This window comes from Pygocentrus nattereri, chromosome 12 (assembly GCF_015220715.1).
Source record: "Pygocentrus nattereri isolate fPygNat1 chromosome 12, fPygNat1.pri, whole genome shotgun sequence".
NCBI classification, from domain to species: domain Eukaryota; kingdom Metazoa; phylum Chordata; class Actinopteri; order Characiformes; family Serrasalmidae; genus Pygocentrus; species Pygocentrus nattereri.
The window spans coordinates 21,722,741-21,750,415 of record NC_051222.1 but is presented as its reverse complement, the minus strand read 5'-3'; the positions used below and the strand labels follow the sequence as shown (position 1 = coordinate 21,750,415).

Sequence of the window (27,675 nt, the reverse complement as noted above, 5' to 3'; positions counted from 1 at the left end):
GCGAGAGGGCGCTGCCGAGCGAGTCCAAAATGAACGGGTTGATCTGGAGCATTTGAGCAAAATCATAGTTTATAAATGCTTAAACATTTCTAATGTAAAATAATACAATCATTCCCTGAACAGTGAGTATCACAAAACATTTTAACGCCGCTGTTATATTTTTGAGAGGAGCTTTTAAACTCGAGCTCTATATATATATATATATATATATATATATGGGCATATATCTGCCCATGACGTCAGTGCGCGAACAGCCAATGAGCTGCTCCGCTCGCCCATCAATCATCCCGCTCTAGCTGTAAAACCCGCCTCCTGCTGCCCGAAACCCGTTTGCTGGAGAAAAAAGGAAGTATATCGGTCATATTTCTTTATTTTTAGTGGAACACATCCTTCTACTTTCTAGAATCAAAGCAACGTTCCGGGCGAGTGATTAGAAACTACTTTAACTTTTCGTTTTTAGCCGTTGAGCTCCCTTCACTCCCATTCATTGAGGACTCCCTCGCGGGCGCCCTCTGCAGTCCTGTTTCTGATATAACGGGGAGGGGGGGGGGGTATTTAATTCATGTATTCAGTTTAATACTAAATTTAATAATATTCGCCTTGTATCGACTCCTCTTATTCTGTTAGTTCTTTTCATTATGAGTGACCGTCACAGCCCCTCCAGTCCGATAGATGGCAGTGAGTACAGTCGGTTTGATTGTATGGTTCTGTGGCTTTGTTTAGCTGGCCGCTGGCTGTGTGTGTGAAGCGGTTCGGCTGGCGGGGACGGGGCGCTGATTTAGGAGGAATTTAAAGGAAGGTGGATTTGTTCGCTGAAGTGCCCGTGTGATGTTTGAACAGTGGAGGTAAAGTTAACTCGGCGTTGCTGAACTCGCCTGGCTCCCGGACTGACTGAGGCGCTGTGTGTTGATGTGTGTTTGCTGCGCAGTGTCGTTAGTTAAACTGGAGTCGTGTTATTCTGGCCTCACCTCGACAGCAGTAAACTAGCATCATAAATACAGTCGCAACAAATAAACACATCTATTCACTTTAAACTTGGCTCCACGTTTCTTTCGATGGCAAGCCCCCCTAGTTGACTTACTTCCACCGCAGTGTTGGAGACCGGCGCGCTGCTTGGCTGGCGTTAGGTTAGCTAGGTTAACTTGAAAGCTCGCAGAAAGAGGACGTGTTTAAAAGTGTCGGTACATCCCAAATATACAGAATATGATTCTTCGGTATGGGAAAAGGCGCCTGGCGGCCACAAGTGTTAATTCAGCTAAGTGAAAGTTACTTGCAAGGCAAGGATTTGCAGCCTTTCCCTAAACGCTCTGAGGTGGCTGCTGTGTTTACTAGCTGGGTTAGTCAGCTCGAACATACAGAAGCTGGTTCAGAGGTTCTCCTCACCGGACCTTGAGGATTCAGCTGCTCATGGGGCTGCCAGACTAATCGTTTTGTCGCCAAATGAAATCGCTGCTGTTTGTGTTATATAACACACTGTCAAGTTTTAAATGGGGAAATGAAACCTAATAACGCCGACCAGCCAGAAGCAATGGCTTAATATGTGACAGGACATCTAAATGGTGTCTGGTGTACACCAGCTTCATGCCAGGAAAAGTGGATGTTCTGGTCTTCTTGGCCAAAAACAGACCTGGACGTAACTTTATAATAATTACGTTAAAATTGCAGTCATGTTATTGGTGAGAAAAATCACAGTAAGATATTTTCCCCAAGTCGTTCAGCCCTAGCGCCACATTTATTCTATGAATGAAGAATAAATTCCACCACTTTTTGCACATGATCCAGTCGTTCATATGTAGTCAAAGACACTCAGAGTGAATAGATGTGAAATGGTGCATTGTAGGAAAGAAAAAGGTAGAACATTGATGGAAAAAACCCTCCAGATGTGCTGATGGTACCCAGCGTTCTACAAAGCAAAGCATTTTTTTTATTTATCGTCTGAAACAACCAGTGAACTGACACGTGCTCTGTGTTTTTAGATGGAATGTTAATCATAATAAAATAGAGATAATCATAGGAAACCAACATTTCTTTTGGGTTTGTTTTACAGTGCCCTGCATGTCCCTCTCTACCAGGAGTGGACGTTAAGAAATATTCAGGCCCTAAAGACCTCATTGTAAAGCTATAGCAATACAGTGGCTCATCAGTGTGAGGAAGCTTTTAAAGGCATGAAACATAATAGATATCTGGTTCCTATCACCTCCACTGTGAACAATTCTGATTCAGTAGGTTTCTCTAGAACAGAGCATTTCACATCAGATCACTCTGAATGACACCGGTTATATCTTACTAATTTGTTTTGGCTGAATCTTTGAAAATTGAGCTGAATTCCACTGTGGAAGTCTTTGAGGACATGATTTATTTCACCTTAAGTAAAATGTCTTCTGCCTTCGGGGGAGTTTTGACTAGAGTTCAGTTTTTAGCAGTGGAACAGACAAATAATCAAATCCTGTGAATTCCTCATTAAAACAGGGCAACCTTGCTGGATTGTTCTATGTGATGACTGTGTACAAGCAAAATCAAGAGAAACCTTATAGTACATGTGGAAAAGATGGAAAATCAGGTTTCAATTAATAATTTGTGAATCAGAGAAGGTCATATTGATTGTGTTCAGTGTTATTCTAAGACTGTTTCTGTGTTTATCTTTGTAGATGAAAATCTTTAGTCGATTTTGTTTTGGGGTCAGTTTGGCCCTTTGGAATTAATGCACGATGGCCAGTGAGCAAAGCGGTGCTGAAGATGAACCTCCTTCGCTGTTGTGGGGACTGGACCCTGTGTTTTCTGCCTATGCCAGGCTTTATATTAAAGACATACTACAAATAAGGGAGTCTCGACAAGTTCCAGGTAAAGTAAATGTTTCTAAAGTTATCGCATGTCTTAAAATGTTGATTAAACAATGTTGTCTCCATTTTGTGGGGAACCTATTGGGTCAATGTTTTAATTGTTTTAAACCCCAAAAATGTGGGGTTTTAATGAGATGCTCAATATAATGGATTAGGACTGGGTGATATATTGTCTATACTTATATTTTGTGATATTTTCAATATTAGTGATATGTTGTAATATATTTGATAGATAATGAGGATTATGCCCATCATATAAATCCCATAAAATTGCAGATTTAATATTGTCAGGCAGTTTGCTTTGGGTTTCGGCTTTGTGCGCTTCACTCGTGGAATCCAGGATCTGACAGCTGACTGCAAAATCATTTACTGGGTGCTTTAAATTGTTTTTGTTTTGAACGACCAATTTAAAATCCATAAAAAATAAACAGTTATGGAAATAAAACAAAACACAGTCTAGTAAAAAAAAACTTTATCAGTACTGTAAGACTTTAATCAGGAAGCAAGGATTTCTATCATTTTTAATGCCTGTGTAAATCACATTTCATGCCGTCATACTGTGATACATTTGGAAAACATCATGATATTGAAATTTATTAATACCAGTATTTTGGAGAAGAAATTCTACTTTGGCTTCCCCTACTCAAACCACAAATCCCTGGCTGACAAGTGGAAACTGGCCCTTAAACAACAACAGTGCTACGAGATCCAGAAAAGCAAATGTCTTGGAGTGATTTCGTTATTTCATCAGGTCCTGATTAGAATTTCATAATAGAAACTGCAGATCTTTATTTAAACAAACTGAATGAGGCCATTTGCAGCTAACATTGGACGGTCTGTTTATATCTTTGCACATAAGTTCAACACCTAACCTGATTTCTCATAAATAACTATTTTTGTCACTACTCGCAGGGATCTACTTCTATAAGAATCACCCACTGTTCCAAGTGGACGTGCTGGGAACTGTTGTATACAAACGAGAGAGAGAAGACTTTTATTGCTATGGAGGTAAACCTGGTTCACACAACTAAAGAATTGATTATCACTTCAGAAAGATATGAAATAAAAGAGCTAGTAAATGAATGCAAGTTAAGTGTTGTTCCACTGAATTTGTGCTGTTTAGTAAAGAGCTCTGTAAGAAATCAGTGAAACAGCGTTGATTACAATTGATACCGGAATTCTGTCAGTTTTGATTGATTTTGATTGTATTCTTTCAATATTCAGTTGATGACAGTACTGGAGTCATCAACTGTCTGTGCTGGAAAGATGAGAAATGGAGAGATCAAGGAGATTCAGTGAAGGGTAAGTGTTAAAGCTGTTTTGCTCAGATGTTGTTTTTAGTTTTAACCACAGTTTGCAAGAAACAAGACCATAACAGCAGTGGCAGCACCAGAAACAGACAATGCCTTAATATAATCTTAAAGTTTTAGATCTAGTCTAATCTCAAAATACAATAGTTTGGTCAAACATTAGTGTGACTAACAATGAATGCTGGTATGACTGCACTATGATCATGATCATGGCTTTCATGTCCTGCTTTTATTTATTGTTAGCAATGTTAACTTTTTTTCTATTGCTTCTACAAGTATGACACTTTCAGCAACAGGATGAGGCCCTAGCAGTGTCTGTGATTCATCTTTCATCTTGACTAATCTCAAAACCATCTAGTTTGGTCAAAGATACCATTGTGGCAAACAGTGAATGAAAGCTGCACTATATGGCTGAAAGCATGTGGACACTCCTTCAGGTGGTTCAGCCATACCCATCGCTAACTGGTGTATAAAATCAGGCCCATCATCATGCGATCTCCAAAGACAAGCATTAGCAGCAGAACAGTGGAGTAGTAGCAGTCATACCGAAGTGACTTTAAATGTGACACTGTCGTCGGATGCCACCTTTGCTACAAATCAGTCTGTGAAATTTCTGCCCTGCTAGTTCTGCCCCAGTCAACTGTATGTCTTATTATTGTGAAACGGAGGTGTCCAGGAACAACAACAGCTCAACGACAAAGGGGTAGACCACGCAGACTCACAGAGTAGAGCTGCCAATTGCTGAAGTTTATGCATCTTCTGCATAGAAACTGTAGAAACTGTCTCTAGAAGCAACATCAGCACAAAAACTGCACAACGAAGCAAGTTCAATAAAGGCATAGTTTGATGTGTTTGGACTGAAGGAGCTCCTGTGGCCTGCACAGAGCCCTGACCTCAACCTCACTGGACACCTTTGGGATGAATTGGAGCATTGACTGTAAGCCAGGCCCACTCATCCAACAGTGCCTGGTCTTAAATGTCCAACAAGCTCATGTAGGTGTGATGGTCAGTTGTCCTCATAGTTTTGACCATACAGTGTAGCAGAGCATGCTAACAGGCAGATTTAGTTTTCTGCTAGCTTCTAGCATTTTTTTTTATGTATTCCTACATTAAAGCTGTTGATTGCTTGTTTGAACTAAACTGTTCCTATAATTACTGTAATTGTATCTGCAGGAAAGGGCCATGGTGGAGTCTTTAATGTGGAGGAGCAGTTGAGGAAGCTTTGTGAAGCTCAGAGAAGCAGATGCATGTTGGAAATTGGAGACCTGCTCCAAGTGCGTGGCTCCCTTAAAACCTCCCGGGAGCAGAGGGAGATCATGGCTTCCTCGTTTTGTAAGCAGTGTAGCTCACAATGCACCACAGTACAATTGGAGCAGAGTTTCCAGGCATAGTACAGCATCCAGAATACCTAAATGTGTTTCTCCACAAAAGTCTCAATCAGTATTTGCCCAACCTACCCACTGGGTTGCTTTTGGGCTTTTAAGGTTTATAGATAATTAGAGTGGACTAATTTACTGTTAAACACCTTGTAAATATACTGGGAAATTGGGGTTCACATTTAATATATAAAATATTCTGCTTGTTAATTTTAGATAAATCCAAGGCCTAGGCTGTGTGATAAAATTAGCAGTAAAATCCCATATTTAAGTTCCCTTCAGGGGATGTGTTAACCTACTTGCACTTAGATCAACAAAACATGAAATTTGACCAGGGGTATTCAAACCTTTGCATATGACTATATAATATGTGTACAATATATGGATGGATGAGCTGATGCTAGATCATCTTTGTACTTTGTACTAGATCATCAGACATATTTACAGACACCTTTGGCACATGATGTTGCAGTTATTAGTGCAAGCAGCACCAAGATTGTTTAAAGGAGAATTACACCGTTACTTCAAAATTTATGCAGATTTCAGTAGTTCAACGGTAAAGTCATTTAGAGTTGTTTGTTTGTGAAATGTAGCGATTTAGAGAAACTTTGTCAGCTTTCTTCACCTTGATGGTGAAGGGAACCAGGGGTCAAATTGTTTACAGCACAAATTTAGCCCATTTCTTTACTATACAAACAACCAGTGAACCTACAAGTGTCTTCTGAGTTACATTTGTAACTATTTCATGTAATAACATAATATTAGGTAGTTTTTATCCCTGTCACTAAAGCTGTGAACAATTCTGACAGCTAAGTTTCTCTAGAAACTCTCTTTTTTATTACTCAGATAAAGTGAGCGATCCTGTGATGGATGTGCAGATTGCTCGAATGCTGGACATGCCTCAGCTCTACAGGGACTGCTACAACAAGCCCTTCCAGGTGCCGTGTGCTGAGCTTGAAGCGGGCACCACTGAGTGAGTCACACAAAGATTATTTCAGCTAACAATAACTATGACACTCGAGGACAAAAAGAAAGGAGATCAGAAAAATAGGAGGGATAAGATTATTCAGGGTTTGTACAATCGTGCAAAAGTTCGCAAAATACCTCTGGTCAAATTACATGTTTGTTTTTCTTAGTGAAACATACTGGGGAGAAAAACAAATCATAAATTCATCTTAATATCATTAATATACCATATCATAGATTTTGCACAGGACACTTTTTTTTTCTCCAGTATGTTAAATTCAGCAAATAAACAGTAATTGTGCATTAAAATGTACAGAGGTGTAGAGGATGTGTTAACATATTTTCACATAGAAAATCAAATCAAATCAACTTGTCATTTGACCAGGGGAAAGGGGTGGGCAATAGGGCAGAAATATAATATCACAATAAATTTACGTTGAAGTTCACGATGCCCAATATGCGTCATGATATTTGGTTTTTAACATACTATCAAAACTATGCGTATAATGATATTAAACATTTTACACACTGCGCTACAGTAATTGCAGTTTAGAAGGACTAATTATACTCTTTATAACAATGATATTCACAATAAATTGAGAAGAGACACCTGACAAACACCCTTAATTGTCATCATAGCTCTTGATAAAGAGCGAGAGAATTTAACCAGTCCCACACAATGACAATATAACCGTTAATGGCTTCTTTGGGTTTACAAAGACAGTCAAACTGTACTATTTAGTAACTATATAATCACCCAGTGTGTCCACTGATGGGTTAAGTTAAGAAATTCAATTTGTAGTTGGCTACCAAGAACATTTAAATGCCTTCATATTAATTACAATTACTCAATTCTTTCTTTCAGTGCTGGGGGGGCGTCAAATATCCAATCTATGCTTGGTCAGTCAGTTCGCATCCTGAAGGAGTTCCTGAAGGTGAAGGAGGTGCCCAAGTTTAGACCCTATGACGTTGAGTACCTCTTACACCCTCTGATCCGGTCGCCTGTTTCGAGCACATCAACAAGACAGGTGGTGCATGTGACCTCAAGATCTTCATGCAGTTAACGTTGTAAATCAGGGAATGAGACGTGTACTTCAAAACATGTATGAAAAAAAACTGTTGTGACTTGGAGGGATTCCCCTTTAAAGCAAACAGAAGCAGCATCTATTTATATGATCAAGTGATATTAAAATGATGTTCATAAGAGTGAAACCATGTCAGCAGGTGAGCCATTGCTGCTGTAGCTTTTTCAGATTTTATAGGGCTCCTCTCATAGAGAGCAGTTTTCTTCACTTTTTAAGTTAAAAAGTTTGATGTAGTATGTAAACACTTTTAAAATGACAAAACATGCTTCTCACCCTGCAGTCCGTGTAGTCCATTTATGCTGTTTTTGTAGTTTATTTTCCATGTTTGTAATGAATGAATGAATTTTTGTGATTTCATAAAGAAACAGCACATTTGTATATATTTAGCCTTCAGCAATTCAGCTCTGCCCATTCACACTGAGGTTATAAGGATTGCTTTAGCATAGACTGCATTTTGAGGCACAATACAGAGCAGTCAGATAGAACGGAGCTCATTTACATATCAAATAGAACACAGATCATTTACATACATCAGGCACTGTAACAGAAAACTGCCTGTTATATTCTAAGGGATAAATAGGGGCCAAATCAAATACAAATGGTTTTGGTACTAAAAACCAACTTTAAAACAGTCATGTGGAAAAAGTAAATTGCAGAAAACTTTAGGATATGGGCCTGTAAAAAATACCTGCCAATGTACTATTTTTCAGAATTTGGCACTTCTTTACTTGTGCTTTTTCCAGTATTTGAGGAAAAAAAAACTTCATTATTTGTGAACCATCTGAATGATTCAGAATGATTCATGAATCATTCAAAACTGAATCACGAATTCATCAGACTGAATCACGAGCTCTGAATTTCAATTTGGTGAATAGTCTTAGTCTGTGTATTTTATGTTTACTCTAGGAGGCGACTTCTGTTGGTCCATCGTTTCCCACACAAGTCAAGAACCTTCTTAAAGAAACACTGAAGCTTCTCCAGAGAGAGGGGGAGATATTCCGCAAGGTCCTGTCCCCAGATGAGCTTTACCATGTAAGCAAAGATAAAATGATAAACATGACTTTCAGCCTGTTTGTGGATTTCTTTCATTCAATGAAAAACTTAATTCACCTTTATCAGGGTTAGAATGACCCAGATTAAACATGCTTAAAGATCTGATAGTTAAGCTTGTGAAAAAGTAACATCTTTGGACCTTTAAACTGTAATCTTTTGGTGTGGGGCAGATGACTGTGTGTAATTATGTTCCTGTCTGTCTGCTGCAGGTAACTGAACAGGATAAAGATCTGCTTGCAGCGATCCGAGATGTCATACAAGAAGATTCCAAAAGGGAGAAATGTGAGTTGTTCTTCCTGCTTACTGAACAGGATAAACTAAACTTTGCTTGATACTCCAAGACTAGCAGTCAGGTTGCATGTTTGGATATATAGCTGTCTATGTTACTTACAGCAATCCAGAAACATTTAATTTTACCCTAACAACCACTTTTGGTGTCTGCGATCCTGGAGACGTTTGACATCAAACCATCCTGATTGGTCAGCAGCTAATTTACCTTTACTAGGATGGTAATCAAGTCCTTTATGAGTTGGAGAATTGGATGCTGAATATTTTATAGAATTGATCAGTGTTCTCTGCAGAATCACAGCTTTGCATAGTTTATATTCTGTGCTGTGAAGCACTTGACTCAACTTGTAACGGTCATGATCACTAGCTTGTAAAAATGCAGATTAGTTGCTGATTTGGTTTGTCAAGGAAAACACCAAACTCTGCAGTCCTGGGTACTTTGTATCCTGGGTATCATTGTAAAATGATATGACTTTTAATAACGTATTCCCTCATATGTGTATATGAGGTTGGAATGTGACTCGGATTTTAGAGCTGGGACTGTCCATTTTTATAAAGTGAAGTACTATAGATAACATCCAAATATGTGATCCAGTGTCTTAACTGTTGCACTTTTAGTGTGCTGATTGTTGTGTACTGTCTATTTCCAGATGCCGAGAAGGGTTGCCATATCCTGCATGTCTTATCCAGTGTAAGGCAGCGATACAGTCGGAATCTGAGCAGAGAAGCCCTGGAAGTTGCCCTCAAGTTTTTAGAGTGCAACAGTGACATCATCAGCACTACGGACTCTCACTACACTGTTTTGTAGCAGTGAGGTTTGAAACATCTTGGAAAAGCCACAGATCATCCCTATAGACAGTTCTGTAGAAACCTGTGTTAGGTCGATGGAAAGAGTGTTCAAGTCTTTGGTATTCCAGAACACAGAAAAATGGATTGAGGTGCAGTTACATTGCTGTAAATGTGAGGGGGTTCTTATGAGTAATTAGAACCAGTTCCATCATGAACAGAATCCGTCAGGGTCACTGGAAATAGCATTTTTATTGAGTGTTTGGTTTGCACTGCAGTTTTGTTTCTGTATTGCTGTAATTCTCCTAAAATTACAATCATGTTTCATTTTAGCCTTTAAAACAGTATTATTTCTGAGATATATACATGGTATATTAGGTCTAATTTAGGGTAAATGTTGGTGGAGCCTTTGTTTAAAAATACTAGAATAATTTATAAGTTTCCTCTTATTTAAGAAACTCACAGACAATGTTGAATGACGTTTTTCTTTTTCCAACTCAAGTTTGAATCCTGTTTTACAGACAGTAAAAAAAAAAAAAATAAATAAAAATAAAAAATAATATATATATATATATATATATATATATATATATATCTATATCATTTGTGTGTGTGTATGTATATATGTGTGTATGTATATGTATATACACACACACACACACACACAACACACACACACACATATATATATATATATATCATTTGTGTGTGTGTGTATGTATATATGTGTGTATGTATATGTATATACACACACACACACACACACACACACACACACACACACACACACATATATATATATATATATATATATATATATATATATATATATATATATATATATATATATATATATATATATATATTAATTAGGGGTGTGAATCTCTTGGCACCTCACGATTCAATTTGATTCGATTTAGAGGGCAACAATGCGATTATAAAACGATTATCGATGCATCTTTTTTTCTATACAGGATCTCTTTTTCTAACTGTGAGACGACTTGGTATTTTTAAAGCAAAGCGTTTGTAATGATAATGATTTATCTTTTATTAATAAATCAAACTGAAGTGATGTGGTGAATGAACTGGAAGACTCTCATTCACTGCTTTAGCTCATGAGACGCTGCTGCCACTCATCTGCAATAAAATGTGCTGTTATGGTGAAACACGATCCTGTGATAATGGATGTCCACGCAGCACATGGTACAGCCGTCCTGCCAGTTTTCTTTAGTGAGTTTAGAACTCCGGGTTTGGTCGTGTTGTAGAGAGTCAGGGGTCACTGTGCGAAGCCCCGTTTCTCACTTAGAAACACAGTCTCTCCTGGCCAGTAGCTACGAAAGGGCAGAGATTTAGCTCAAACATCTGGAGACTTGTTCCCATTTAAAAGCACCTTAGTTGGTTTCCTGGAACATTAAATCTGCGACGAGACTGTCAAACACTAAGAATTTGTGAAGCTGAAGTCGCTTCTCTTTCGATTTTCCCGTTCCACCTTAAACGGTGCCGCATTTACATTCGGCACCCCAGTCAGAATTTAAGGAAAAATTTGAACAAGACTTCAGCCTCATAAAACAGTCGAACGATGAGAGACATTTTACAATAAGCTGTTCTACTTCTGAGGAACAGTTTTCTGGTGGAGACGGGAGGAAAGCGGCTGTAGCTGAGCTAAAGCTTAAAGCAGGGCAAAATCTGCGCTCTCGTTTAGAACTTTTAGCCTATACTAGGACATTCACACACGCTGAGACACGCTGGGCATTAAATGCTGTGGCTGCTGAGGTGGCCTGATTTTTGTTGAAAGGACAAAATGTCTCTTCTTAACATTTGGGTTGTGACTCCTGATATAAAGTGTTCATACCTTTTAATGTAAGTCAAGTGTGAATGTTTTATTGTTCTGGATCACAAACTCCACTCCAGCTTACCTCAAAGATATTGGTGCTCCATCACTTTAGAAAATTCAGTTCCACTGCACCACAACTCAAAACTAGGGCTTCATACCCCTCTTGCTTACACTTAGCATTGGATATGATGAACTAAGGCTTATGTGCTACTGTCAAAGCTTTTCTATGGAGACTAAACAAGCTGTGTGTGCATTGGAACTCCTATGTCAGCAGTGAGCTCACTTTAATGCAACTGAATTCACTAATAAATGGTATCCACAAACTTTTGGACATGGACACACACACACACACACACACGTATCTCCAAAATGGTAACTTTACAGGGGAAGGAAAAAACCTACTTTAATTTTGATGTAAGTCAATGGAACCAGAAGTTTTTCCAACTCATTTTGGGTCGTTTCTTTTAGTCCATCATGGAATTTACACACAATGTAAAGAGTAACAGGCGTTTTCATGTTTTCATGATGTCAAAAACTGAAAAACAGCAAAAACAGGTTTTCCTCTGACAGCAGCGATATATATATATATATATATAATGTACCATATTGCCAAAAGTATTCACTCGCCTATCCAAATCATTGAATTCAGGTATTTCATTCACTTCCATGGCTACAGGTCTATAAAACCAGGCACCTAGACATGCAGACTGCTTCTACAGGCATTTGTGAAAGAATGGGTCGTTCTCAGGAACTCAGTGAATTTGAGTGTGGTACCATTATAGGATGCCACCTGTGCAACAAGTCCAATCGTGAAATTTCCTCACTACTAAATATTTCACAGTCAAATGTCAGTGGTATTATAACAGTGGATATATATAGCGGATGCTGAGGCGCATAGCACGTAGAGGTCGCCAACTTTCTGCTGTCAATCACTACAGAACTCCAAACTTCATGTGGCCTTCAAATTAGCTCAAGAACAGTGTAGAGAGCTTCATGGAATGGGTTTCCATGGCTGAGCAGCTGCATCCAAGCACAATGCAAAGCATTGAATGCAGTGGCATAAAGTGCCGCCACTGGACTCTAGAGCAGTGGAGACGTGTTCTCTGGAGTGGCAAATCGCACTTCTCCATCTGGCAATCCAATGGATGAGTCTGGGTTTGGCAGTTGCCAGGAGAATGATAATTGTCTAACTGCATTGTGCGAAGTGTAAAGTTTGGTGGAGGGGGGATTATGGTGTGGGGTGGTTCTTCAGGAGTGAAAAGAACTCTTAATACTTCAGCAGACGGAGAGATTTTGGATAATTTCATGCTTTTTGGGAACAGTTTGGGGATGGCCCCTTCCTGTTCCAACATGACTGTGCACCAGTGCACAAAGCGAGATCCTTAAAGACATGGATGAGCAAGTTGGGTGTGGAAGAACTTGACTGGCCTGCACAGTCCTGACCTCAACCCTACAGAACACCTTTGGGATGAATTAGAGCAGAGACTGCGAGCCAGGCCTTCTCGTCCAGCATCAGTGTCTGACCTCACAAATGCGCCTCTGAAAGAATGGTCAAAAATTCCCATAGACACACTCCTAAACCTTGTGGAAAGCCTTCCCAGTAGAGCTGAAGCTGTTATATAAGAGTTGAGTGAATACTTTTGGAAATATAATGTATATATATGTGTGTGTGTGTGTGTGTGCGCGTGTGTAGCTTAACATACAAAGAAATCTGAAAACGTGAGGTCTGATCTTTGCCACAGGGAGGCAGTATAAACAAATCCAGGCACAGCTGTCCATGAGCACATCTGTATCCATGCAGTTTTCCAGTACTACCACCCTATTGGCAGCAGATAACCTGTCTAATAAATACTGATGAGTCAATTCGACTGTAGCTCGACAACTTTTTTGGCACGAGGGAACGGATTAGCTGTTCATGAGGCAGAAGTGGGCTTTCAATGAGGCTAGATTTCACTTAATGTAAGATTAGTGCTGCTCTACGGTCTACCTCAGCCCTCAGAGTCACCCTCATTACACTAACACTGGTGGATTTTGGACAAGGCTACAGAGAAGGTGGCAGGAAAACCAGCTTAGAGTTTTTTTTCTTGCTCTGAGAGGAAACTCGCACGTTATCTTCTCTTACTCGAAGGAAGACGATGTTGGTACCGACAATTTCCCCCCGTCCTTCAGAGGCTTCCTTATCAGCAGAGCTGTGCAGAGAGAAGCCCGGCCCATTAGCTCCACAATAACTGCCCTGCGAGAGGGAGAGAGAGAGGGAGAGAGAGAGGGAGAGAGAGGGAGAGAGAGAGAGAGAGAGAGGGAGGGAGAGAGAGTCCGTTCACTCCAAGCCTGACGAGCCTTTTCGGCGAGCCTCAGCGTCGTGATTTAAACGAGAACCAGCCTCCTTCGGCTCTAACCGCGCTCTAGGTCCGTGCTAAAGGAGCTACGTGCCCAACTTGGCTCTTTTGTTTCCATCACGCACGCGCCAACAAGCAGCGCTGCGGTTCTGAAGGTTCGAATGTTCTGAAGGTTCCACCGAGACCCGCGTGCAGCGCAGCTGAGGAGAGCGGCCAACTCCGCTCCGCCACTAAATGGATTTTGTGCGTGTTCCGTCGTTTCTGCTGCGCGTCGTGTGAGAAGACGGCACTAAGTTCCAGCTCGACCCCCTCCTCCAGCCCCCCGCCTCCGTCCCCCGCTGCTGGGCTGCTCGATATCCGTGTCTCTTCATTAGCTTTACTTATTCACACGAGCTCACGCGGGGACTGATATTCCACAGGGGGGGAAACCCGGAGGGAAACAAACGAACGGCGTTTTCATGAGGAGAGCAGCGGGATTATTCAGCCACGTTTGTTCGTGAGGGTCCCGCACACAAGGAGAGGAGGGGAACATCATCTACACCTCACACCTCTCAGGGGATATTCAGCCTTTATTCCCTTCTTCCAGTCGTGAAAGACGCCTCCGGTCCAGCAATGCAGCTCCGCACCGTGTTGGACGTGAAAGTCGTGGACGTGGAGAAGAGACGGCACCCCTCCAAACACTACGTGAGTGGGCCTGTAATACAGCTCGGTTCTACCTGGCCGGCCTTTGTGTTCTGTTTTTTTTTCGTTACAGGTTCTGGCCCGGATATTCGGGCATAGCAGTCGTGAGGTAGACAAGCGATGTCTCTAGTGAGGCGGCATGAGAAGCTGGGATGAGCGGAAAGCTGAAAACCGTGGAGAAGTGAATCGGTGGGGATGACGTCATGCGCGTTTCTGAAACGCGAGTGATGAAGGTCGTGAGAAACGTCCACGCGTCAACTTTTACAGCCCACATGGGGGGCAGTGTTACACCCCTCGCTTTTGGGGGCTGTGGCAGGCTGATGTTTTCGTGTGTGTTGCAGTTTCAGCAAGTGTTAAGCGTACAGCTTTGACAGGCGTGAGTGAGACAGTAACTGTTCATCTGTGGACTGTTCTGTGGTCACAGCGTGCTGCATGTTGCCGAATGAAGATGCTGCATCCTCCTTGATGCTTAGCCAAATGTTGGACTACTTTTAGCCCATGTCACTGCACTTGGTCCCTGTGGTGCTGGGGTGTCCTAAAGAGCGATCACACTGAAGAGCATAGCTTTAACCCAAATCTAACCCACCTCATCCAGGTAATGAAGGCCTTCAGGGGAATCTGAATGTCAAAGCTAGGTGTGTTGGATCTGAACACTCCAGGGAGGTAGATGTCCAGACCAAGATTGGGCACGTCTGCTGTTCTTTAAGGGTCTTCAGTTTCAGGGATGTAGTCTGGTGACTTCCCTGCTTTAGTACACCTAATTCATCTCATCAGTTAACTTCCGTGTTTAGTTGGAGGGTTAGAGCAGGGAAGTTACTGTGCTGGACTCCAGCCTTCATGGACCAGAACTGCTGATCCATGAGCTACAGGGCCCGATAAGTGTGGTTACACTGGCAAAAGGTAGTGCAACATTTGTGTATGCATCAAAGAAGGTGCTGCAAAAAGACAAGAAAATGATTTTCAGTCCTGTACAGCATGCTCAGACTGAGACACAGTCAGTTGTAGTTGTTGACAGCACTGTCAAATGAGCATTTCCAACCCAAGGTGAGGTGTGAGGACACTGATTTGAGCTGATCTGACATGAGAAAGGCTCTTGTGCGCTTGATCAGAATGTGAGATATTGATCGTGAAGCATCAAGGCATAAGGTTTGAAGCTGAAATGATGAAGCTCCAATCAAAACCAATCTGATGAAATGCTCACCTGCAGTTAAAAGTGTGAGGCATTGGATTTATTTCAGAATTGTTTCCAAATATTACGTCCACACAGGGTCAACATTTTGACATGAATGCAGCATATTACATGGAAACTTTGTTCACATTTGAATCATGTAAATTGAACACACTGCTTTGTTCAGTGTGCATTGAATACATTCACGTAGTTCACTTTGTTGAAGTAGCTTTTTTGGAGAATGATGGGCATCAGGAGACCTTCAGCGAGCTGGAAAAAATCTGCAAAAGTTCTGCTAAAATGACTTGAATACTTGAGTCTGGTAGCATGCTTCTTGGTTTGTGGCTGCAGTCAGGCGGCACCTACCATCAGTTTTTTGATCTATGATCAGTTTGGAAACTGGTGGCTTCTACCAGTGCTGCTGTTGCTGGGCTCTCTTTTTTGCTCTGTATTCTCCGTACTCTCTCTCTAGATAGAGTTAGAGACTGTGAGAAGAATCTTGATTGGCTTATCCTTCGGCTTCACATGGACCTCTACAACTATCTTGAGGGGAGAGAGAGAGAGTGAGATGGAAAGAGAGAGAGAAGCAGGCTCATTCGCTGCGTCTGTGAAACAGCTGGAGATGCTTATCCTGTGAGAAGGAGAGGAAGAGTAGAGGTTGTGAGAGAAGGAGGAAGGGCCTGTGTACCCATATCCTTTATGTTTTATTCCCAAAGAAGTGATCTGCCTAGAGGAAAACCAACTTCCTCTTTTCTGCCTAGGAAGCTGGACTGTGCTTAAACTTGCACTTCCCTTTATGTGGATTGGGCAGGTGCACACTGCCTCTTTTAAGCATTTTAGTTCAAGGCAAAAAGTGGATCTTTCAGGCCTTTTAATCTACTCTTCTCTTTTAATTATGAGAACGCTGTTGTCGTCTTTATTTTGCTTCATTTATACATGCAGGCGAATCTGCTAAGTTTGTAGGTTTATGTTTTGTTTGTGTTACAGACGACTGTTTTGAGCAAGCACTCTTCAGTTGCCTTCATTGTTCCGCCAATTAAAGAAATCAAGGGCCTTAGTGGTCTGAATTCCATTTCTCATGAGCACTTGCTTCCTTCGGAAACTATCAAAGTGCATCCAACGATAAAGGCAACATCGAGTGTCTTTATATATTAATAAACACAGGAAGATCCAGTTCCACATGCTGATTCATTTTCCTATGCTTAACGTGGATGCACTCTTGTTCTGACTGCTCTGTTGGCAGATTTTAATGGGTTTAAAATGAACAAAGCTGAAAACTCTGAAGATACACTAAAGATATGTCAGGTATGATGAGTGCTGATTTCAGGTCAGTTTTAGGCGCAGTTGACAAGATGAAGGATATGTTCATGGTGGCTATGACATTGTTAGTAAGCTGTACAAACTGTGTCGGTTAAGAAGAGAGGGAGTAGAGGAGTGGAAAGATTGAGTGCGTCAGTTCTGCTGCCAGACAGGAAGCTAGCTTTGCCATACAGGATTTGCTTCAGAGTCCCATTAAAGCGCTGTGTTTTCAGCAGGGTTATGCAGTGGATTACCAAGCACAAACACATACACACAACAGGAGAGATATGAATCAGACATCTAAATATGCTTTTGCTGCTTATTAAAGCTGCCTCTCAGCTCCTGATGGTTTTTATGTCTGCTCCAAGTTTAACAGAGTTCACTGCTGGACATTGTTAAGTCCTTGTTAAATAAGCCCATAAAATGTCAGTCAGAATAGCGTCTCGACTGGGTCGCTTACTTATTAGGCTCTCAGACCCAGGCAGTGCTCTATATGTGTGGTGGAAAGTTGAGTCTTTTCAAGCGCCAAGGGCCAAGCTCCAACAGTGAGCAGCACGGATTTTAAAGGGTTTTAGTCACTGACTGTCCATTGTTTGGAGATTTTGCCTGGAGGGAAGGGAAGCAGGACAAGTATTGTATGCATGAGTGAGAGAACCTTAGTAATTACTCACTACTGTGACGTGAGTGAGTTACTCAGGTCATTGTGCTGTGTTCTCAAGGCTCTCTCATTGTCTGTGCCAAGGCCCATCAGAGTCACTCATGTCCAAGAAGTGTGTGTGTATGTGTGTGTGAGAGAGAGAGCCATTGTCAGCCTCTGAAAGTTCTTACAGTTCCTTCCAGTTGTTCTGCTCTGGTTCTTCTCAAAGTCTCTGTGATTGTCATCACTGCTTTTGCTTCTCTTTCCAACTATTGCTTTATCACTTCAGAAACCAGCTCCAGCTCCAACACAAAGGATCAGGTACATTCTAGGAACGAGCATTTGAAGTGGTTTTGCTATTCAAATTTCCAGTTTTTTAACTAATGTTTTTTGTTGTACTGTTATGCATATAAACAAAAACATTGAAGGTTTAACATTCACATACCTAATTGTTCAGGTGATTTCTCGTTTGTTTTAGTGTGTGTGTGACACGGCATATTTTAAAGTAAAGTGAGGAATGATGGAGGGTCTTTATGTGAGCATTTGTTCTATGTTGGTTCATTTTATTTCTCCCCTGCCTGCTGGCGTACAGTAGTGGGCGAATTTAGTACACTTTAGAAAACAAGACATTTTGTAAAATGGTCAGTTTTAATTTCAGGTTGAATAACACACGTCATCAGCTACTTGTGTCTTGAAATTCTCTGTGAACGATAAGCAGTGTGTTTCATTTGCTTTATTCCAAGCTGCACGTGACTTAATCTGACACCTGATTAAAACAGACACTAAGACGAATTTGTATATTTGAGTGACCATGTATCTGAATGCATTCAGAAGAAACCTTCAAGCCATCCTATAACCCTTTTACATTTTATGGCCTTGTAACTCACTTTCTGACCAGCAGCTTCAGTTCTTACTATGTCCTTTCCTTCATCGTCTGGTTTTCGTTTCCCCATCTTATATCTCCTTTTTTCCCCTCTCTGTCCTGCTGGTTCCTTGTCCAAGAAGACATCTTGTGCTGCTAAATTGCCGTTGCCTGTGGGCCTGAGTTGTTTTGAGCTTGTTGAGTGGGGGGTGGTGGATGGGATTGCTTTCAGGGCAAGATGATTACATCATGTGACAGTTATGATACATGGCAGTAGCGACATTTTGTGGGCGACGTGGGAAACCATTGTGGGGCTCAGAGAAATGAGGTTCAGTGTGCGCATTACTAGAATCTGCATATCTGATCTTGGATCAGTCTTTCGCTGTTCATCTGTACCTTCATATGCACATGAGGAATGATCATAAATCAGCACCCTTAATATTTGTTATTATTCACCCTTTCATGAACGTTTCTTCTTCAAGTCTGGGGCCATAAATCGGATTTGTTTACCTGATTGCTGTGTTTCATGATGCGCAGGATTCATTTCCCAAAATTTCAAAGCTGTTGTGAAGTGGAATGAAGATTATTAGTTGAATAAACTACATTTATGAGGTGGCATTTTATAGGCCAAGAGACCAATACCAGCCACCCGAGACATGTTTGGTGGAAGTTTGCCTCTTTAGTTTTGTACAGCAGCTACAGGGTTAATGTCGAAGTTTATATCCTGGTACCAATTAACATTATGCAATCTGCATGCCTAAGAGGGAGATAACACAGTTAGTGGTTTTTTAGGACTGTGGTGCAATTTTTCTATGGAAGAGACATTTTTTACAAGTTCTTTTGGTGTCCTTTTTGTGTTTGTTGAACTCAAAGTGGTCAAAAAGTGTTTTTTTCTGTGCTGACCAATTAAAATAAAAAAAAGGCTTTCATAACAGTTGTAGCGGATGAAGGATTAGTGTCCGCAGTCGCTGAGTAGCTTGGGTCTGTATGATTTCACGGACTGAAATCATGACCTAAACAAAAAGCTTTTATATTGTTTTTGCTAGCAGCAGGACGCTTGCTAGTTAGTAGTAGCAGTTAAACTTTCTGCTTGTTGGTTTTGCGAGGCCTCTGGGCACAAGTGTCTGTGGAGGCCCCCCGAAACTCCAGTAACACGAAAGAAATAAAAAACAAAAACAAGACCTGAGGAGTGAGATTAAACAATAGTTCATGTTTATGTGCACTTTGAAGAGCACAAATTAGTTTCTTTTTGTTCTGAAAATAAACAAAATCATCCTTATTAATATTCAGTGAGGTCTTCAAACCGATCCCTAGGGCCCCCTAGATGGTTTGTGTTTTTGCTAAAACCTAGCTCACAATACATAATGAGCAAAAATGTGGCTTTTCAAAGAGTTTAAGGTCTATAAAACTCTATAAAACAGAAAAACATTTTAGGATGGTTTTGACATTACGTTTTATCCTACAACATATCCTACAAACCCATAAAGGGTGTATTAAAATGAAAACAGATGACAAGTAGTTCACAGGTTGATTTGGATTGTAAATAAAATGTCTATATTTCTGGTAGATGCATCACAACCTCTGGTTCTTGTCACCACCGCTGTAAAGAAATATGAGTTTGTACGTTTCTCTACAGTGAACCGTTTCACATCAAAGCATTCTGTGTTACTTTGTTTACATCTCAACCACTGAAATATGCAGACATCTTGGAAAATCAGTTGAATTCCCATTTAAGTAATCTCAAATAGACCTGCTGTATGACGTGCTGTCTATAAAGATGGACGAAAGTTCAGACCAACTGCTTCTACTGTTTGTAGGTATGTGACATATTTTTGTCCACATCTTGACTTATTGACAATTTTTGGATAAGCAGAAAATCATTACATGATCATCATGTACATTAGATTTTTTTTCACTTGAGAAAGCTGCTTGTAAAGTTTAGATGAAACTGCAGCATGTGTACCTGGAGCGCGAGGAGTTAAACATAACGACTCTGGAAGGTTGGAAGGAGGAAGCGCACGCTGAATCGACACATTTTCGTCTCCGCTCCTCCAGGAAATGCTATGTGCTCAGGCTTCACTTCCTGTACCAGGAGCGCGTGTGCATGTGTCCAGGAGGGAGGTGAAGGGGGCAACCAGAGGTCATCCGTAAAGTGGAAATGACCAAAAGAAAGGGCGGAGAGTGCATGTGATAGAATTGGCGCAAGCATTAGACAAAGGTCTTCTGACCATAATACTCCCACACAAGTTTAAAGGGCCGTTCCATCACCACGAACTCATCCGCTGACTTTTTTTCCCACCATGTTTATCACGGCGACTAATGTGATTCCCTTTCATCTTTTTCAGCTCCTTCATCTAGATATCATGAAATTAATGATTAGCTAGATAATGGCTTCCTGCAGGAAGTCCCCTTCCCAGAATGCTATTAGCAGTGGGCCCGTCTGCATTAGTGGAGCTGAAAGCTAACAGTGATGACTCGTCTGCTGCACTCTGCTGCCTCAGCGTTTAGAGCTGGAGTTATCGGGGCAAGTCAGTGACAGTGCTGCACAGGCCTGTGTAAATATTCATTTTTCAACATCTCTGATGGGACTTTTTTTTTAGTATATCCTGTTAGGGAATTTTATGGGGGTGGACACTATGACAGTGTTTATTGTTCCAACTTATCAAACCTCAGAAAAACTAGCACTGTGATATTATATTTTTGCTACTGCCCACCCCTACAATTTTATAATTATGCATCCCTTCCATCTCAAACTCTCATGTTTTGCTTGCTGCACTTTGCAGACACCTCTATAATGGCTGATTTTATCCGAATCTGATCTCTTAACGTTTTGATTTTATTTGGGAATTTTTTTTGTTCCTGGAATGTTCTTCCGAGAACGTTCCTAAAAAACATCGTCATGTAACATGATCTGTAGTCCTGTCACCATCCTTAAAACATCACCCAAATGTTGCAATTCAAATGTTATGCCTCAGTTAACACGTAACCTTATAGGAACATTATTTGAAATGCTGAACATCCCTAAAACATGGGAACATCCCCTGCTAGCTGGATGAACAATAAAGTTGCCAGTCATTACCTGCAAGAAAAACATCGTTGACCAAGACCGTTGATATTGTGACGATCATCCAAGCCTAGCGTTTTAATTGTTCCACATGTAACCTCTCTGTGTTTCTGTGGTTTCATTCTATGAAACATAAAAAAATCACAATATAGTGAACTCAGAAGCTGGTTCTGTTTAATCCGTCTTATAGTCTGTTCTAGAAGTGTGTATACTTAAATAGCATTTTCTGGAAAAGTCAGCACTTCCCGATTTGATTTTATACCCATGTGGGGAGGTTTCCTGTTCTAACATTGCAGATCTCCACTATCATCCTATAATTGTTCGATGGATTGAGGGTTTGTGGGCATGGAAACATTTAGGTTGAGAATATGGAAGAAGGGTAGTCTTTTATACGAGTCTTTAAATAGTCGTCTTTAGGCGGGGTTCAGAGCTCTTAGTGGTGAGGCCTGCTGGTTTCGTGCCCCACCAAGATCTGCTAAAGTGCTCCTCGACTCATTTCTTAAGACAAATCTGAAGGAAGGAGGACTGCTCTTGACCGTAAGTTTCTCTTTTCTCTCTTTTTCAGAATGAAATGCGATTTTACCTTTGAATCATGTCAGAGGTTCAGGAAGTTGAATGTCTGTAATGGGCTTGTAGAAGTCTAATAATACTAACTTTTAGAAGAATATGAGATGCTCCAAGTTAATCAGTTAGTTTTGTACTGCCCATGTTCTGGCAACAGTGCTTGATACATCAATTCATACAACATCAAACCATATTGAAGTATTTCTTATGCCCCATATTTCTTGCTTTACCATGCCAGAAGAGCTCTGCATGAATAAGACTTTTGTCTCCTGTGTCTGCTCCTAATTGGAAACAAGTTCTAAACAAAGGCTTTCTTCTTTGATCTGGGACTTTGGAGAGAGCGCAAGTGTGTAAGATGTTGAATACCATCCGTTCCCTGATGTTTTGTTGTGCTCAGTGTCTTCTCTGATAATCCAAGAAAAGTGCCTTTGCCATTGTTACGCTTTCTTCAGGAAATAAAATGAACTCGGGTGACTTTTTCATTCACACACTTTTTCATCCTTCGTGGAAATTTTCACCAGGCCTTAATTTGATTGTTATAATGCAACAACTTTGCTACTGATGATTGTTAGAAGAAGCACATTTAAGAGAATTAGTGCTTGAAAACAGATGGTAGCAGCATATGGTCTCTTGTTAGTTGATAGTGTTTGTTAGAAAATGCTTAGGAGTTTTTGGTTCTTGGGGGAAAAAAGTTTTCAGGACACATTAAGTTGTTTGGAGCACATTACCCTCTAAATGGAGATTCTGTCTTTTTTTGGCGATGAACAGGCCTAGTCTTTGCCTCGACAGCCCAGTCTTACAAGTATTTGTAAGAATAAGAAAACATTACTGCTTAGTCTAGTCATAACTGTGAAGATTACCTACTGGTTCTTGTAATGGTGGCTGTAATGATGGGTAGCTACAGTTCTTGAATGATGGTCAGACATCAGCTTCTATTGTAGTGATCATGATTGGTGTTTAACAGATTTTAAATTTGTGAAGAAAACATGTTTAAGGTGTTATGTCATAGGAGTAGGTATCGTATGATAATTTAATGCTGCTTATGATATAACAAAACCATCCTTTTTCAGTATCAGCTTTATATGAGTAGTCATACATGATCTGCATCTTCTTGTAATCTTCATGTTTATGGTTATGAATTCCGTTTCATTTTAGAGAAATGAAACCCTAAAACCCTGGAGTCTTAAAATTGGCGTTTTGATAAAAACTGGCTTTTTTGAAAGCCAAAATATCCATGTATGGTAAGGATTGGCTCAATCAGTAGGTTTCCGAGCATTCCAAAGCACCGTGACTGTTACTGTACAGTGTGTCCAGGTTTTTCCCCTTCTAGAGTGCTTTTTGCTGCTTTTTTCATTGGTTTTGGAGATGAACAGCGTACAAGCTCGGCAAGTTGTAGTGCTAACTGAAACCTGATATCATGTTCTGAACAAGTTTGCAGAACTGAAAGTTAGCTAGGTCGCAGATCCTGGTGAATCCTTGTTAAAAACTGCAGCATTATACACTGGAGGCGTTTCTGGAAGGAGTGTTGGAGAATAATTCAGTGTGATATGATGCATTAGGTTTAAAGTATTGCTGGATGTCGATTACCAGTTTAACTGTTGGATGTCTAGAGTTATTGTCGTCATTTTGCTAAACTATTTAAATAGAATTACACAGTTAATGATCTAGTTAGGTATAAAATGAATTACATTTATGTTCTGCTTTGTGTGGTTTGAGTTTGCACTTGGCACCTTTGATGTCAAAAACTGACCACAACTAATGTAATGTGTAACACTGTTACGTATTTAATAACTTATTTACATATTTGTTTTGTAGTAGTTTCCAAACACTTCATGGTAGATATACTAGAAGCCTTAAGAAGGAACTGATTATATGACACATCGGTCACAAGATTTGTTGAAAAAGATTCACATTTTCGCATTAAGCCATTAAGATGGTGACTTTTTTCTCAATATGCATGTTATAAGAATTGATTGGCTACAAATGAATGCATTTGGATTCATGTAAATTATTTTTGACTTGTGAATTTGAATTATGTGACTCAAGTGTGATACCTAACCTTAGTACTTCATTTTGATTGCTTTAGTGCACATATAAGCAAATGCAACCAGTGTTAGTGAAGATACAGTGAGAACAGAAAATTAAAGGCTCAGTTGAAACGACTCAAAGACTTTTGTTCAGATTTACAGGCACATTTTCTCTCCTGCAGGGTTAGTCTGTCTAGCGCTGTACGTGTTGGGACTAACTACTCCATCTATGGATAATGTGTGTAAGTGTGAGTGTTCCATGAGTGTGTGTGTGTGTGTGTGTGTGTGTGTGTGTGTGTGTGTGTGTGTGTGTGTGTGTGTGATCTGTGACTCAGACGTGGCTGCTGGCTATTTTCGACTGTCCTGTTGGAAGCTTTGACACCCTTCATACTGTGCCGTTGAGCTCACATCACAAGTTTCCATTGTCTGAGAAAAGATTTCATGTTTTTTAATGGTTGGTCTTTACGGTTGAGCACAGTATAGTTATATTGCGGTTGCGTAGAAGATGTGTTTTAATCGCCGATGTTTAATTTACAGAAGTGTAGCATAAAGGTAATGCTGGGCAGGAATCCCAGTAAGTCTCACAGTAAATGCCTGTTTCAACTGGTTTAAACATCCCCTCGTCCACTTGGCCTCGTCATTTCTCTTCAGGGGAATCCCCAACAACGTTCCATCGCTTTATTAGCTCAAGTGAAGGGTGTTGGATGAGCCCTCAGATGAGCGAGGGATTGAGCGAACACGAGTGTCGACTTTAGCAGCAAACCCTGCCCAGAAATCATAGCAGCTTGATGCATTTCTTGTTTACAACCACCCCGCAATGATATTTCAAAAGCATATCATTTGATTTGCTGGGCTTTAGGTTACAAACTACTCCATCTGTGATACAACTTACTAGTTAGAAGACTACACGGCCCACAGCACCATAAAGAAAGGCAGTGCACCACTGTTCTACACTAAGTTTGTAAGCACAGGTTCTATTTAGGCATCTTAAAGAAGTTTTGCATTGCAAAATTTGAATAGCTAGCTGATAACCACACTGAGGCTAACATAGCCAAGGGCTGGTGCATTCTGCCCCTCGCTGTGCCCTCCACCCCTTCTGCCATGAGCTTCCTCTTGTAAAATGTAGGTATGACGCAAATCCCAGAGGGTATTTGAAATTTGTGGGGGCATGTTTAAAAAAAAGTATTGGAATGGGGCCTAAATGTCTTTGTAGTGCTCTTGAAGTCATTTTTGAAGCCATTTTTGTTAGGTTAACGTTCTTTTCACAGTTTTTAACCCACCAAGTTGCCAAGATAGCAGATGTTTTGATGAAGTACTGCGCTAAAGTCCTATGCAAATTATTTAAAACTGTTTATCGAGGCAATACGTGTATCATCAGTTGTAAAAACACAATTTACACAACTTAACAGTTTAACATAAATAGTTAAATGAACACTTTGACATACATCCATTTAATGTTAGTGTTTTGCTGTCCAAATAAATGCAAACTGGCCCATTAAATAACTTATTCAATATAATTTTGTCAGATGCGTAAAACTTTTGCCCAGCACTGTGTAATACAAAAGTGATTAGTTCCAACTATAATCCAGCGGCACACCTGAAGACTACAGTTTGCTTGATTAAATTAGATTAGGATTCTCTGCAGTGTGAGTTGTAGAGTCCTAAATGTAGTTCTTTATTATATGTAGCTTCAGAGTAAAGTTTAAAAAGGAGGGCAACATGAGCCCAGCCCCCTCCTTCACACTTCTTATCCTGCATAGAAAATTGGGTGTTGTATTTTAGAAAACTCTAAACCGGGCCGACCGCTGTTCAGACTGCAGCTGTAGATGTTCTGTGTAGTAAACTATACTGTATATCTTAGGCTGCCACCCTGGATCAAATTTTAGCTTGACTGACTGAACAGTGTCCAGCCTCGCTGTTCTATTTCTGCTCTGCGGGGCAGTTGGGCAGTGGCTGATATTTTCAGCATTTAAGCGATGCTGTTTCCCCCTCTGGTTTCCATGAGGATGGTCCGGTCGACCAATGAGGAGAGAGAGAGCTTTCACATGTCTGTCTCTTACATGCTTACAGAACACGGCTGTTCTCCACTGTGAAATGAAGTGCTGGAGGGGAGCAGGAATGCAGAGCAGTCACTCCCGCAGCTTTATGTAAAGTATTTAGTCATGAATTCACACTTCCAGGTTTTATCTACATGTGTTAGTTTGTGCTGCAGCCTTCAGACATACAATACTCCACTTTTCTCCCCACTCATATGTATAGGCTATTTTACTCTCTCACTCTCTCTGTTTCTTTCTCTCCATTTTTTCCCTCCATGTCTCTCTTTCCTTCTCTTGTTCTCTCTCTTTTGTTCTCCTTCTCTCTGTAGTTGTCTGTCTTTCTCATTCTCTGTTTCTCTCTTTTCCATCTTTCTCTTTTATTATCTTTTTCTCTTTCTCTCTTTCTTGCTCTTTTTCTTTTGTCTCCTCTCTCTTTCCTATTCTTTCTCCCTGTCTTTGTACATATCTCTCTTTGTCATTCTCTCTTTCACTTGGGTTCTCACTTTCTCTTTGTAGTTTTCTCTCTAGCTTTTTTTCTCTCCTGTTCTCTCTGTCTGTTTTCTCTCTTTTACTCTTTCTCTTATCTCTCTCTTTCTTTCTGTTTCTCTTTTTTTTGTCTTTTCTCTCTCTCTCTCTCTCTCTCTCTCTCTCTCTCTCTCTCTCTCTCTCTCTCTCTCGTTGAGTGAGTGTTTCTCCTGCTGTGACTGACTGTGTGATAAGCTGGTATCTGTTTGAATAGCTGCACTGCACACACTGGTGTGATCAGTGTGTTGGATGAGCTCAGTTCTGTGAAGGTCTTTTCCCACCATTACATTTACAGAGAGGGGACTGTCATGCACATGACACAGTACTCCCTCAGGAAGTATCTATGGCATCTAACAGACTCCTCCGTCATAACGTCTCTCTTATCTGTACCAGGTGTGCCGTTTCCGCACCTTACAGGCTTTGCCACCTAACTGTATCTTCCATGTGTAAATTAAATTTTATATTGTATTTGTATTAAGACTGTTAGGACCAGAACATTCTCACTCATTTTTTTCAGGATGGGCCACCATTTCTGAAATGTGGCTCTGTTGCAATAATATCTCATGTTGAGCTTTTTCAGAGCCTGACTACTGCTTTCAGTAGCTGTTTGTTAGGTTTCCACCCTGCTATAACATCCTTTTCAACTTTTATTACCTTAAATGGTTTGTAGTGTGGCACTCTGAAGTTATTTCAATTGTTGGCAAAGAGGTCCAATGAGATCCATAAGAATAACATGAAAGCATCGCATTAGCCTGTGTAAAGTTAATCGAATTGCTCTGCGTTAGTTTAGTATTTCATTGCAGAGTCCATTTCTAAACACATTAATTACAGGCCCAATGCTCAGGTAAGGGTTATGCACAGGATTATGATGTGTAATGCACAAATAAAAGTGATTAAATGTTTAAAATGCATAATTCATTTTAGTTATTGCTTAGTAA

At 40.5% G+C, this 27,675-nt stretch overlaps 2 protein-coding genes across 8 annotated transcripts in view; both read left to right on the top strand.

Moving 5' to 3' along the window:
* Positions 1 to 692: 692 nt before the first annotated feature.
* On the top strand, positions 693 to 10,036 carry stn1 (STN1 subunit of CST complex). 2 transcript variants are annotated; one of them, XM_017698999.2, is made up of 10 exons: positions 693 to 845; positions 2,649 to 2,841; positions 3,753 to 3,848; positions 4,065 to 4,142; positions 5,324 to 5,482; positions 6,373 to 6,499; positions 7,358 to 7,460; positions 8,484 to 8,609; positions 8,840 to 8,912; positions 9,569 to 10,036. In XM_017698999.2, exons 2-10 carry the CDS (start codon positions 2,709 to 2,711, stop codon positions 9,724 to 9,726), a joined length of 1,053 nt encoding a protein of 350 aa, XP_017554488.1. In that variant the 5' UTR covers positions 693 to 845; positions 2,649 to 2,708; the 3' UTR covers positions 9,727 to 10,036. The 2 variants fall into 2 exon arrangements, with proteins under 2 accessions (XP_017554488.1, XP_017554487.1); XM_017698998.2 differs by having other exon boundaries at positions 7,358 to 7,520.
* A 3,595-nt stretch (positions 10,037 to 13,631) lies between these two features.
* Positions 13,632 to 27,675, top strand: part of sh3pxd2aa (SH3 and PX domains 2Aa) — a 158,535-nt gene continuing 144,491 nt past the window's right edge. For 3 of the 6 annotated variants that reach the window (XM_017698994.2, XM_017698996.2, XM_017698992.2), the window contains exon 1: positions 13,632 to 14,558. In XM_017698994.2, coding sequence (XP_017554483.1) covers positions 14,487 to 14,558 — 72 coding nt within the window. In that variant the 5' untranslated portion in view covers positions 13,632 to 14,486. The remainder of the gene's footprint in view (positions 14,559 to 27,675) is intronic. The other 3 variants (XM_017698995.2, XM_037543540.1, XM_017698993.2) reach the window with 1 other exon arrangement.

Coding starts and splice junctions, on each gene's coding strand:
- stn1 (XM_017698998.2), top strand. CDS start 2,709: ATGGCCAGTGAGCAAAGCGGTGCTGAAGATGAACCTCCTTCGCTGTTG. Junction 2,842..3,752: donor GGAGTCTCGACAAGTTCCAG/GTAAAGTAAATG, acceptor CACTACTCGCAG/GGATCTACTTCTATAAGAAT. Junction 5,483..6,372: donor GATCATGGCTTCCTCGTTTT/GTAAGCAGTGTA, acceptor TTTATTACTCAG/ATAAAGTGAGCGATCCTGTG.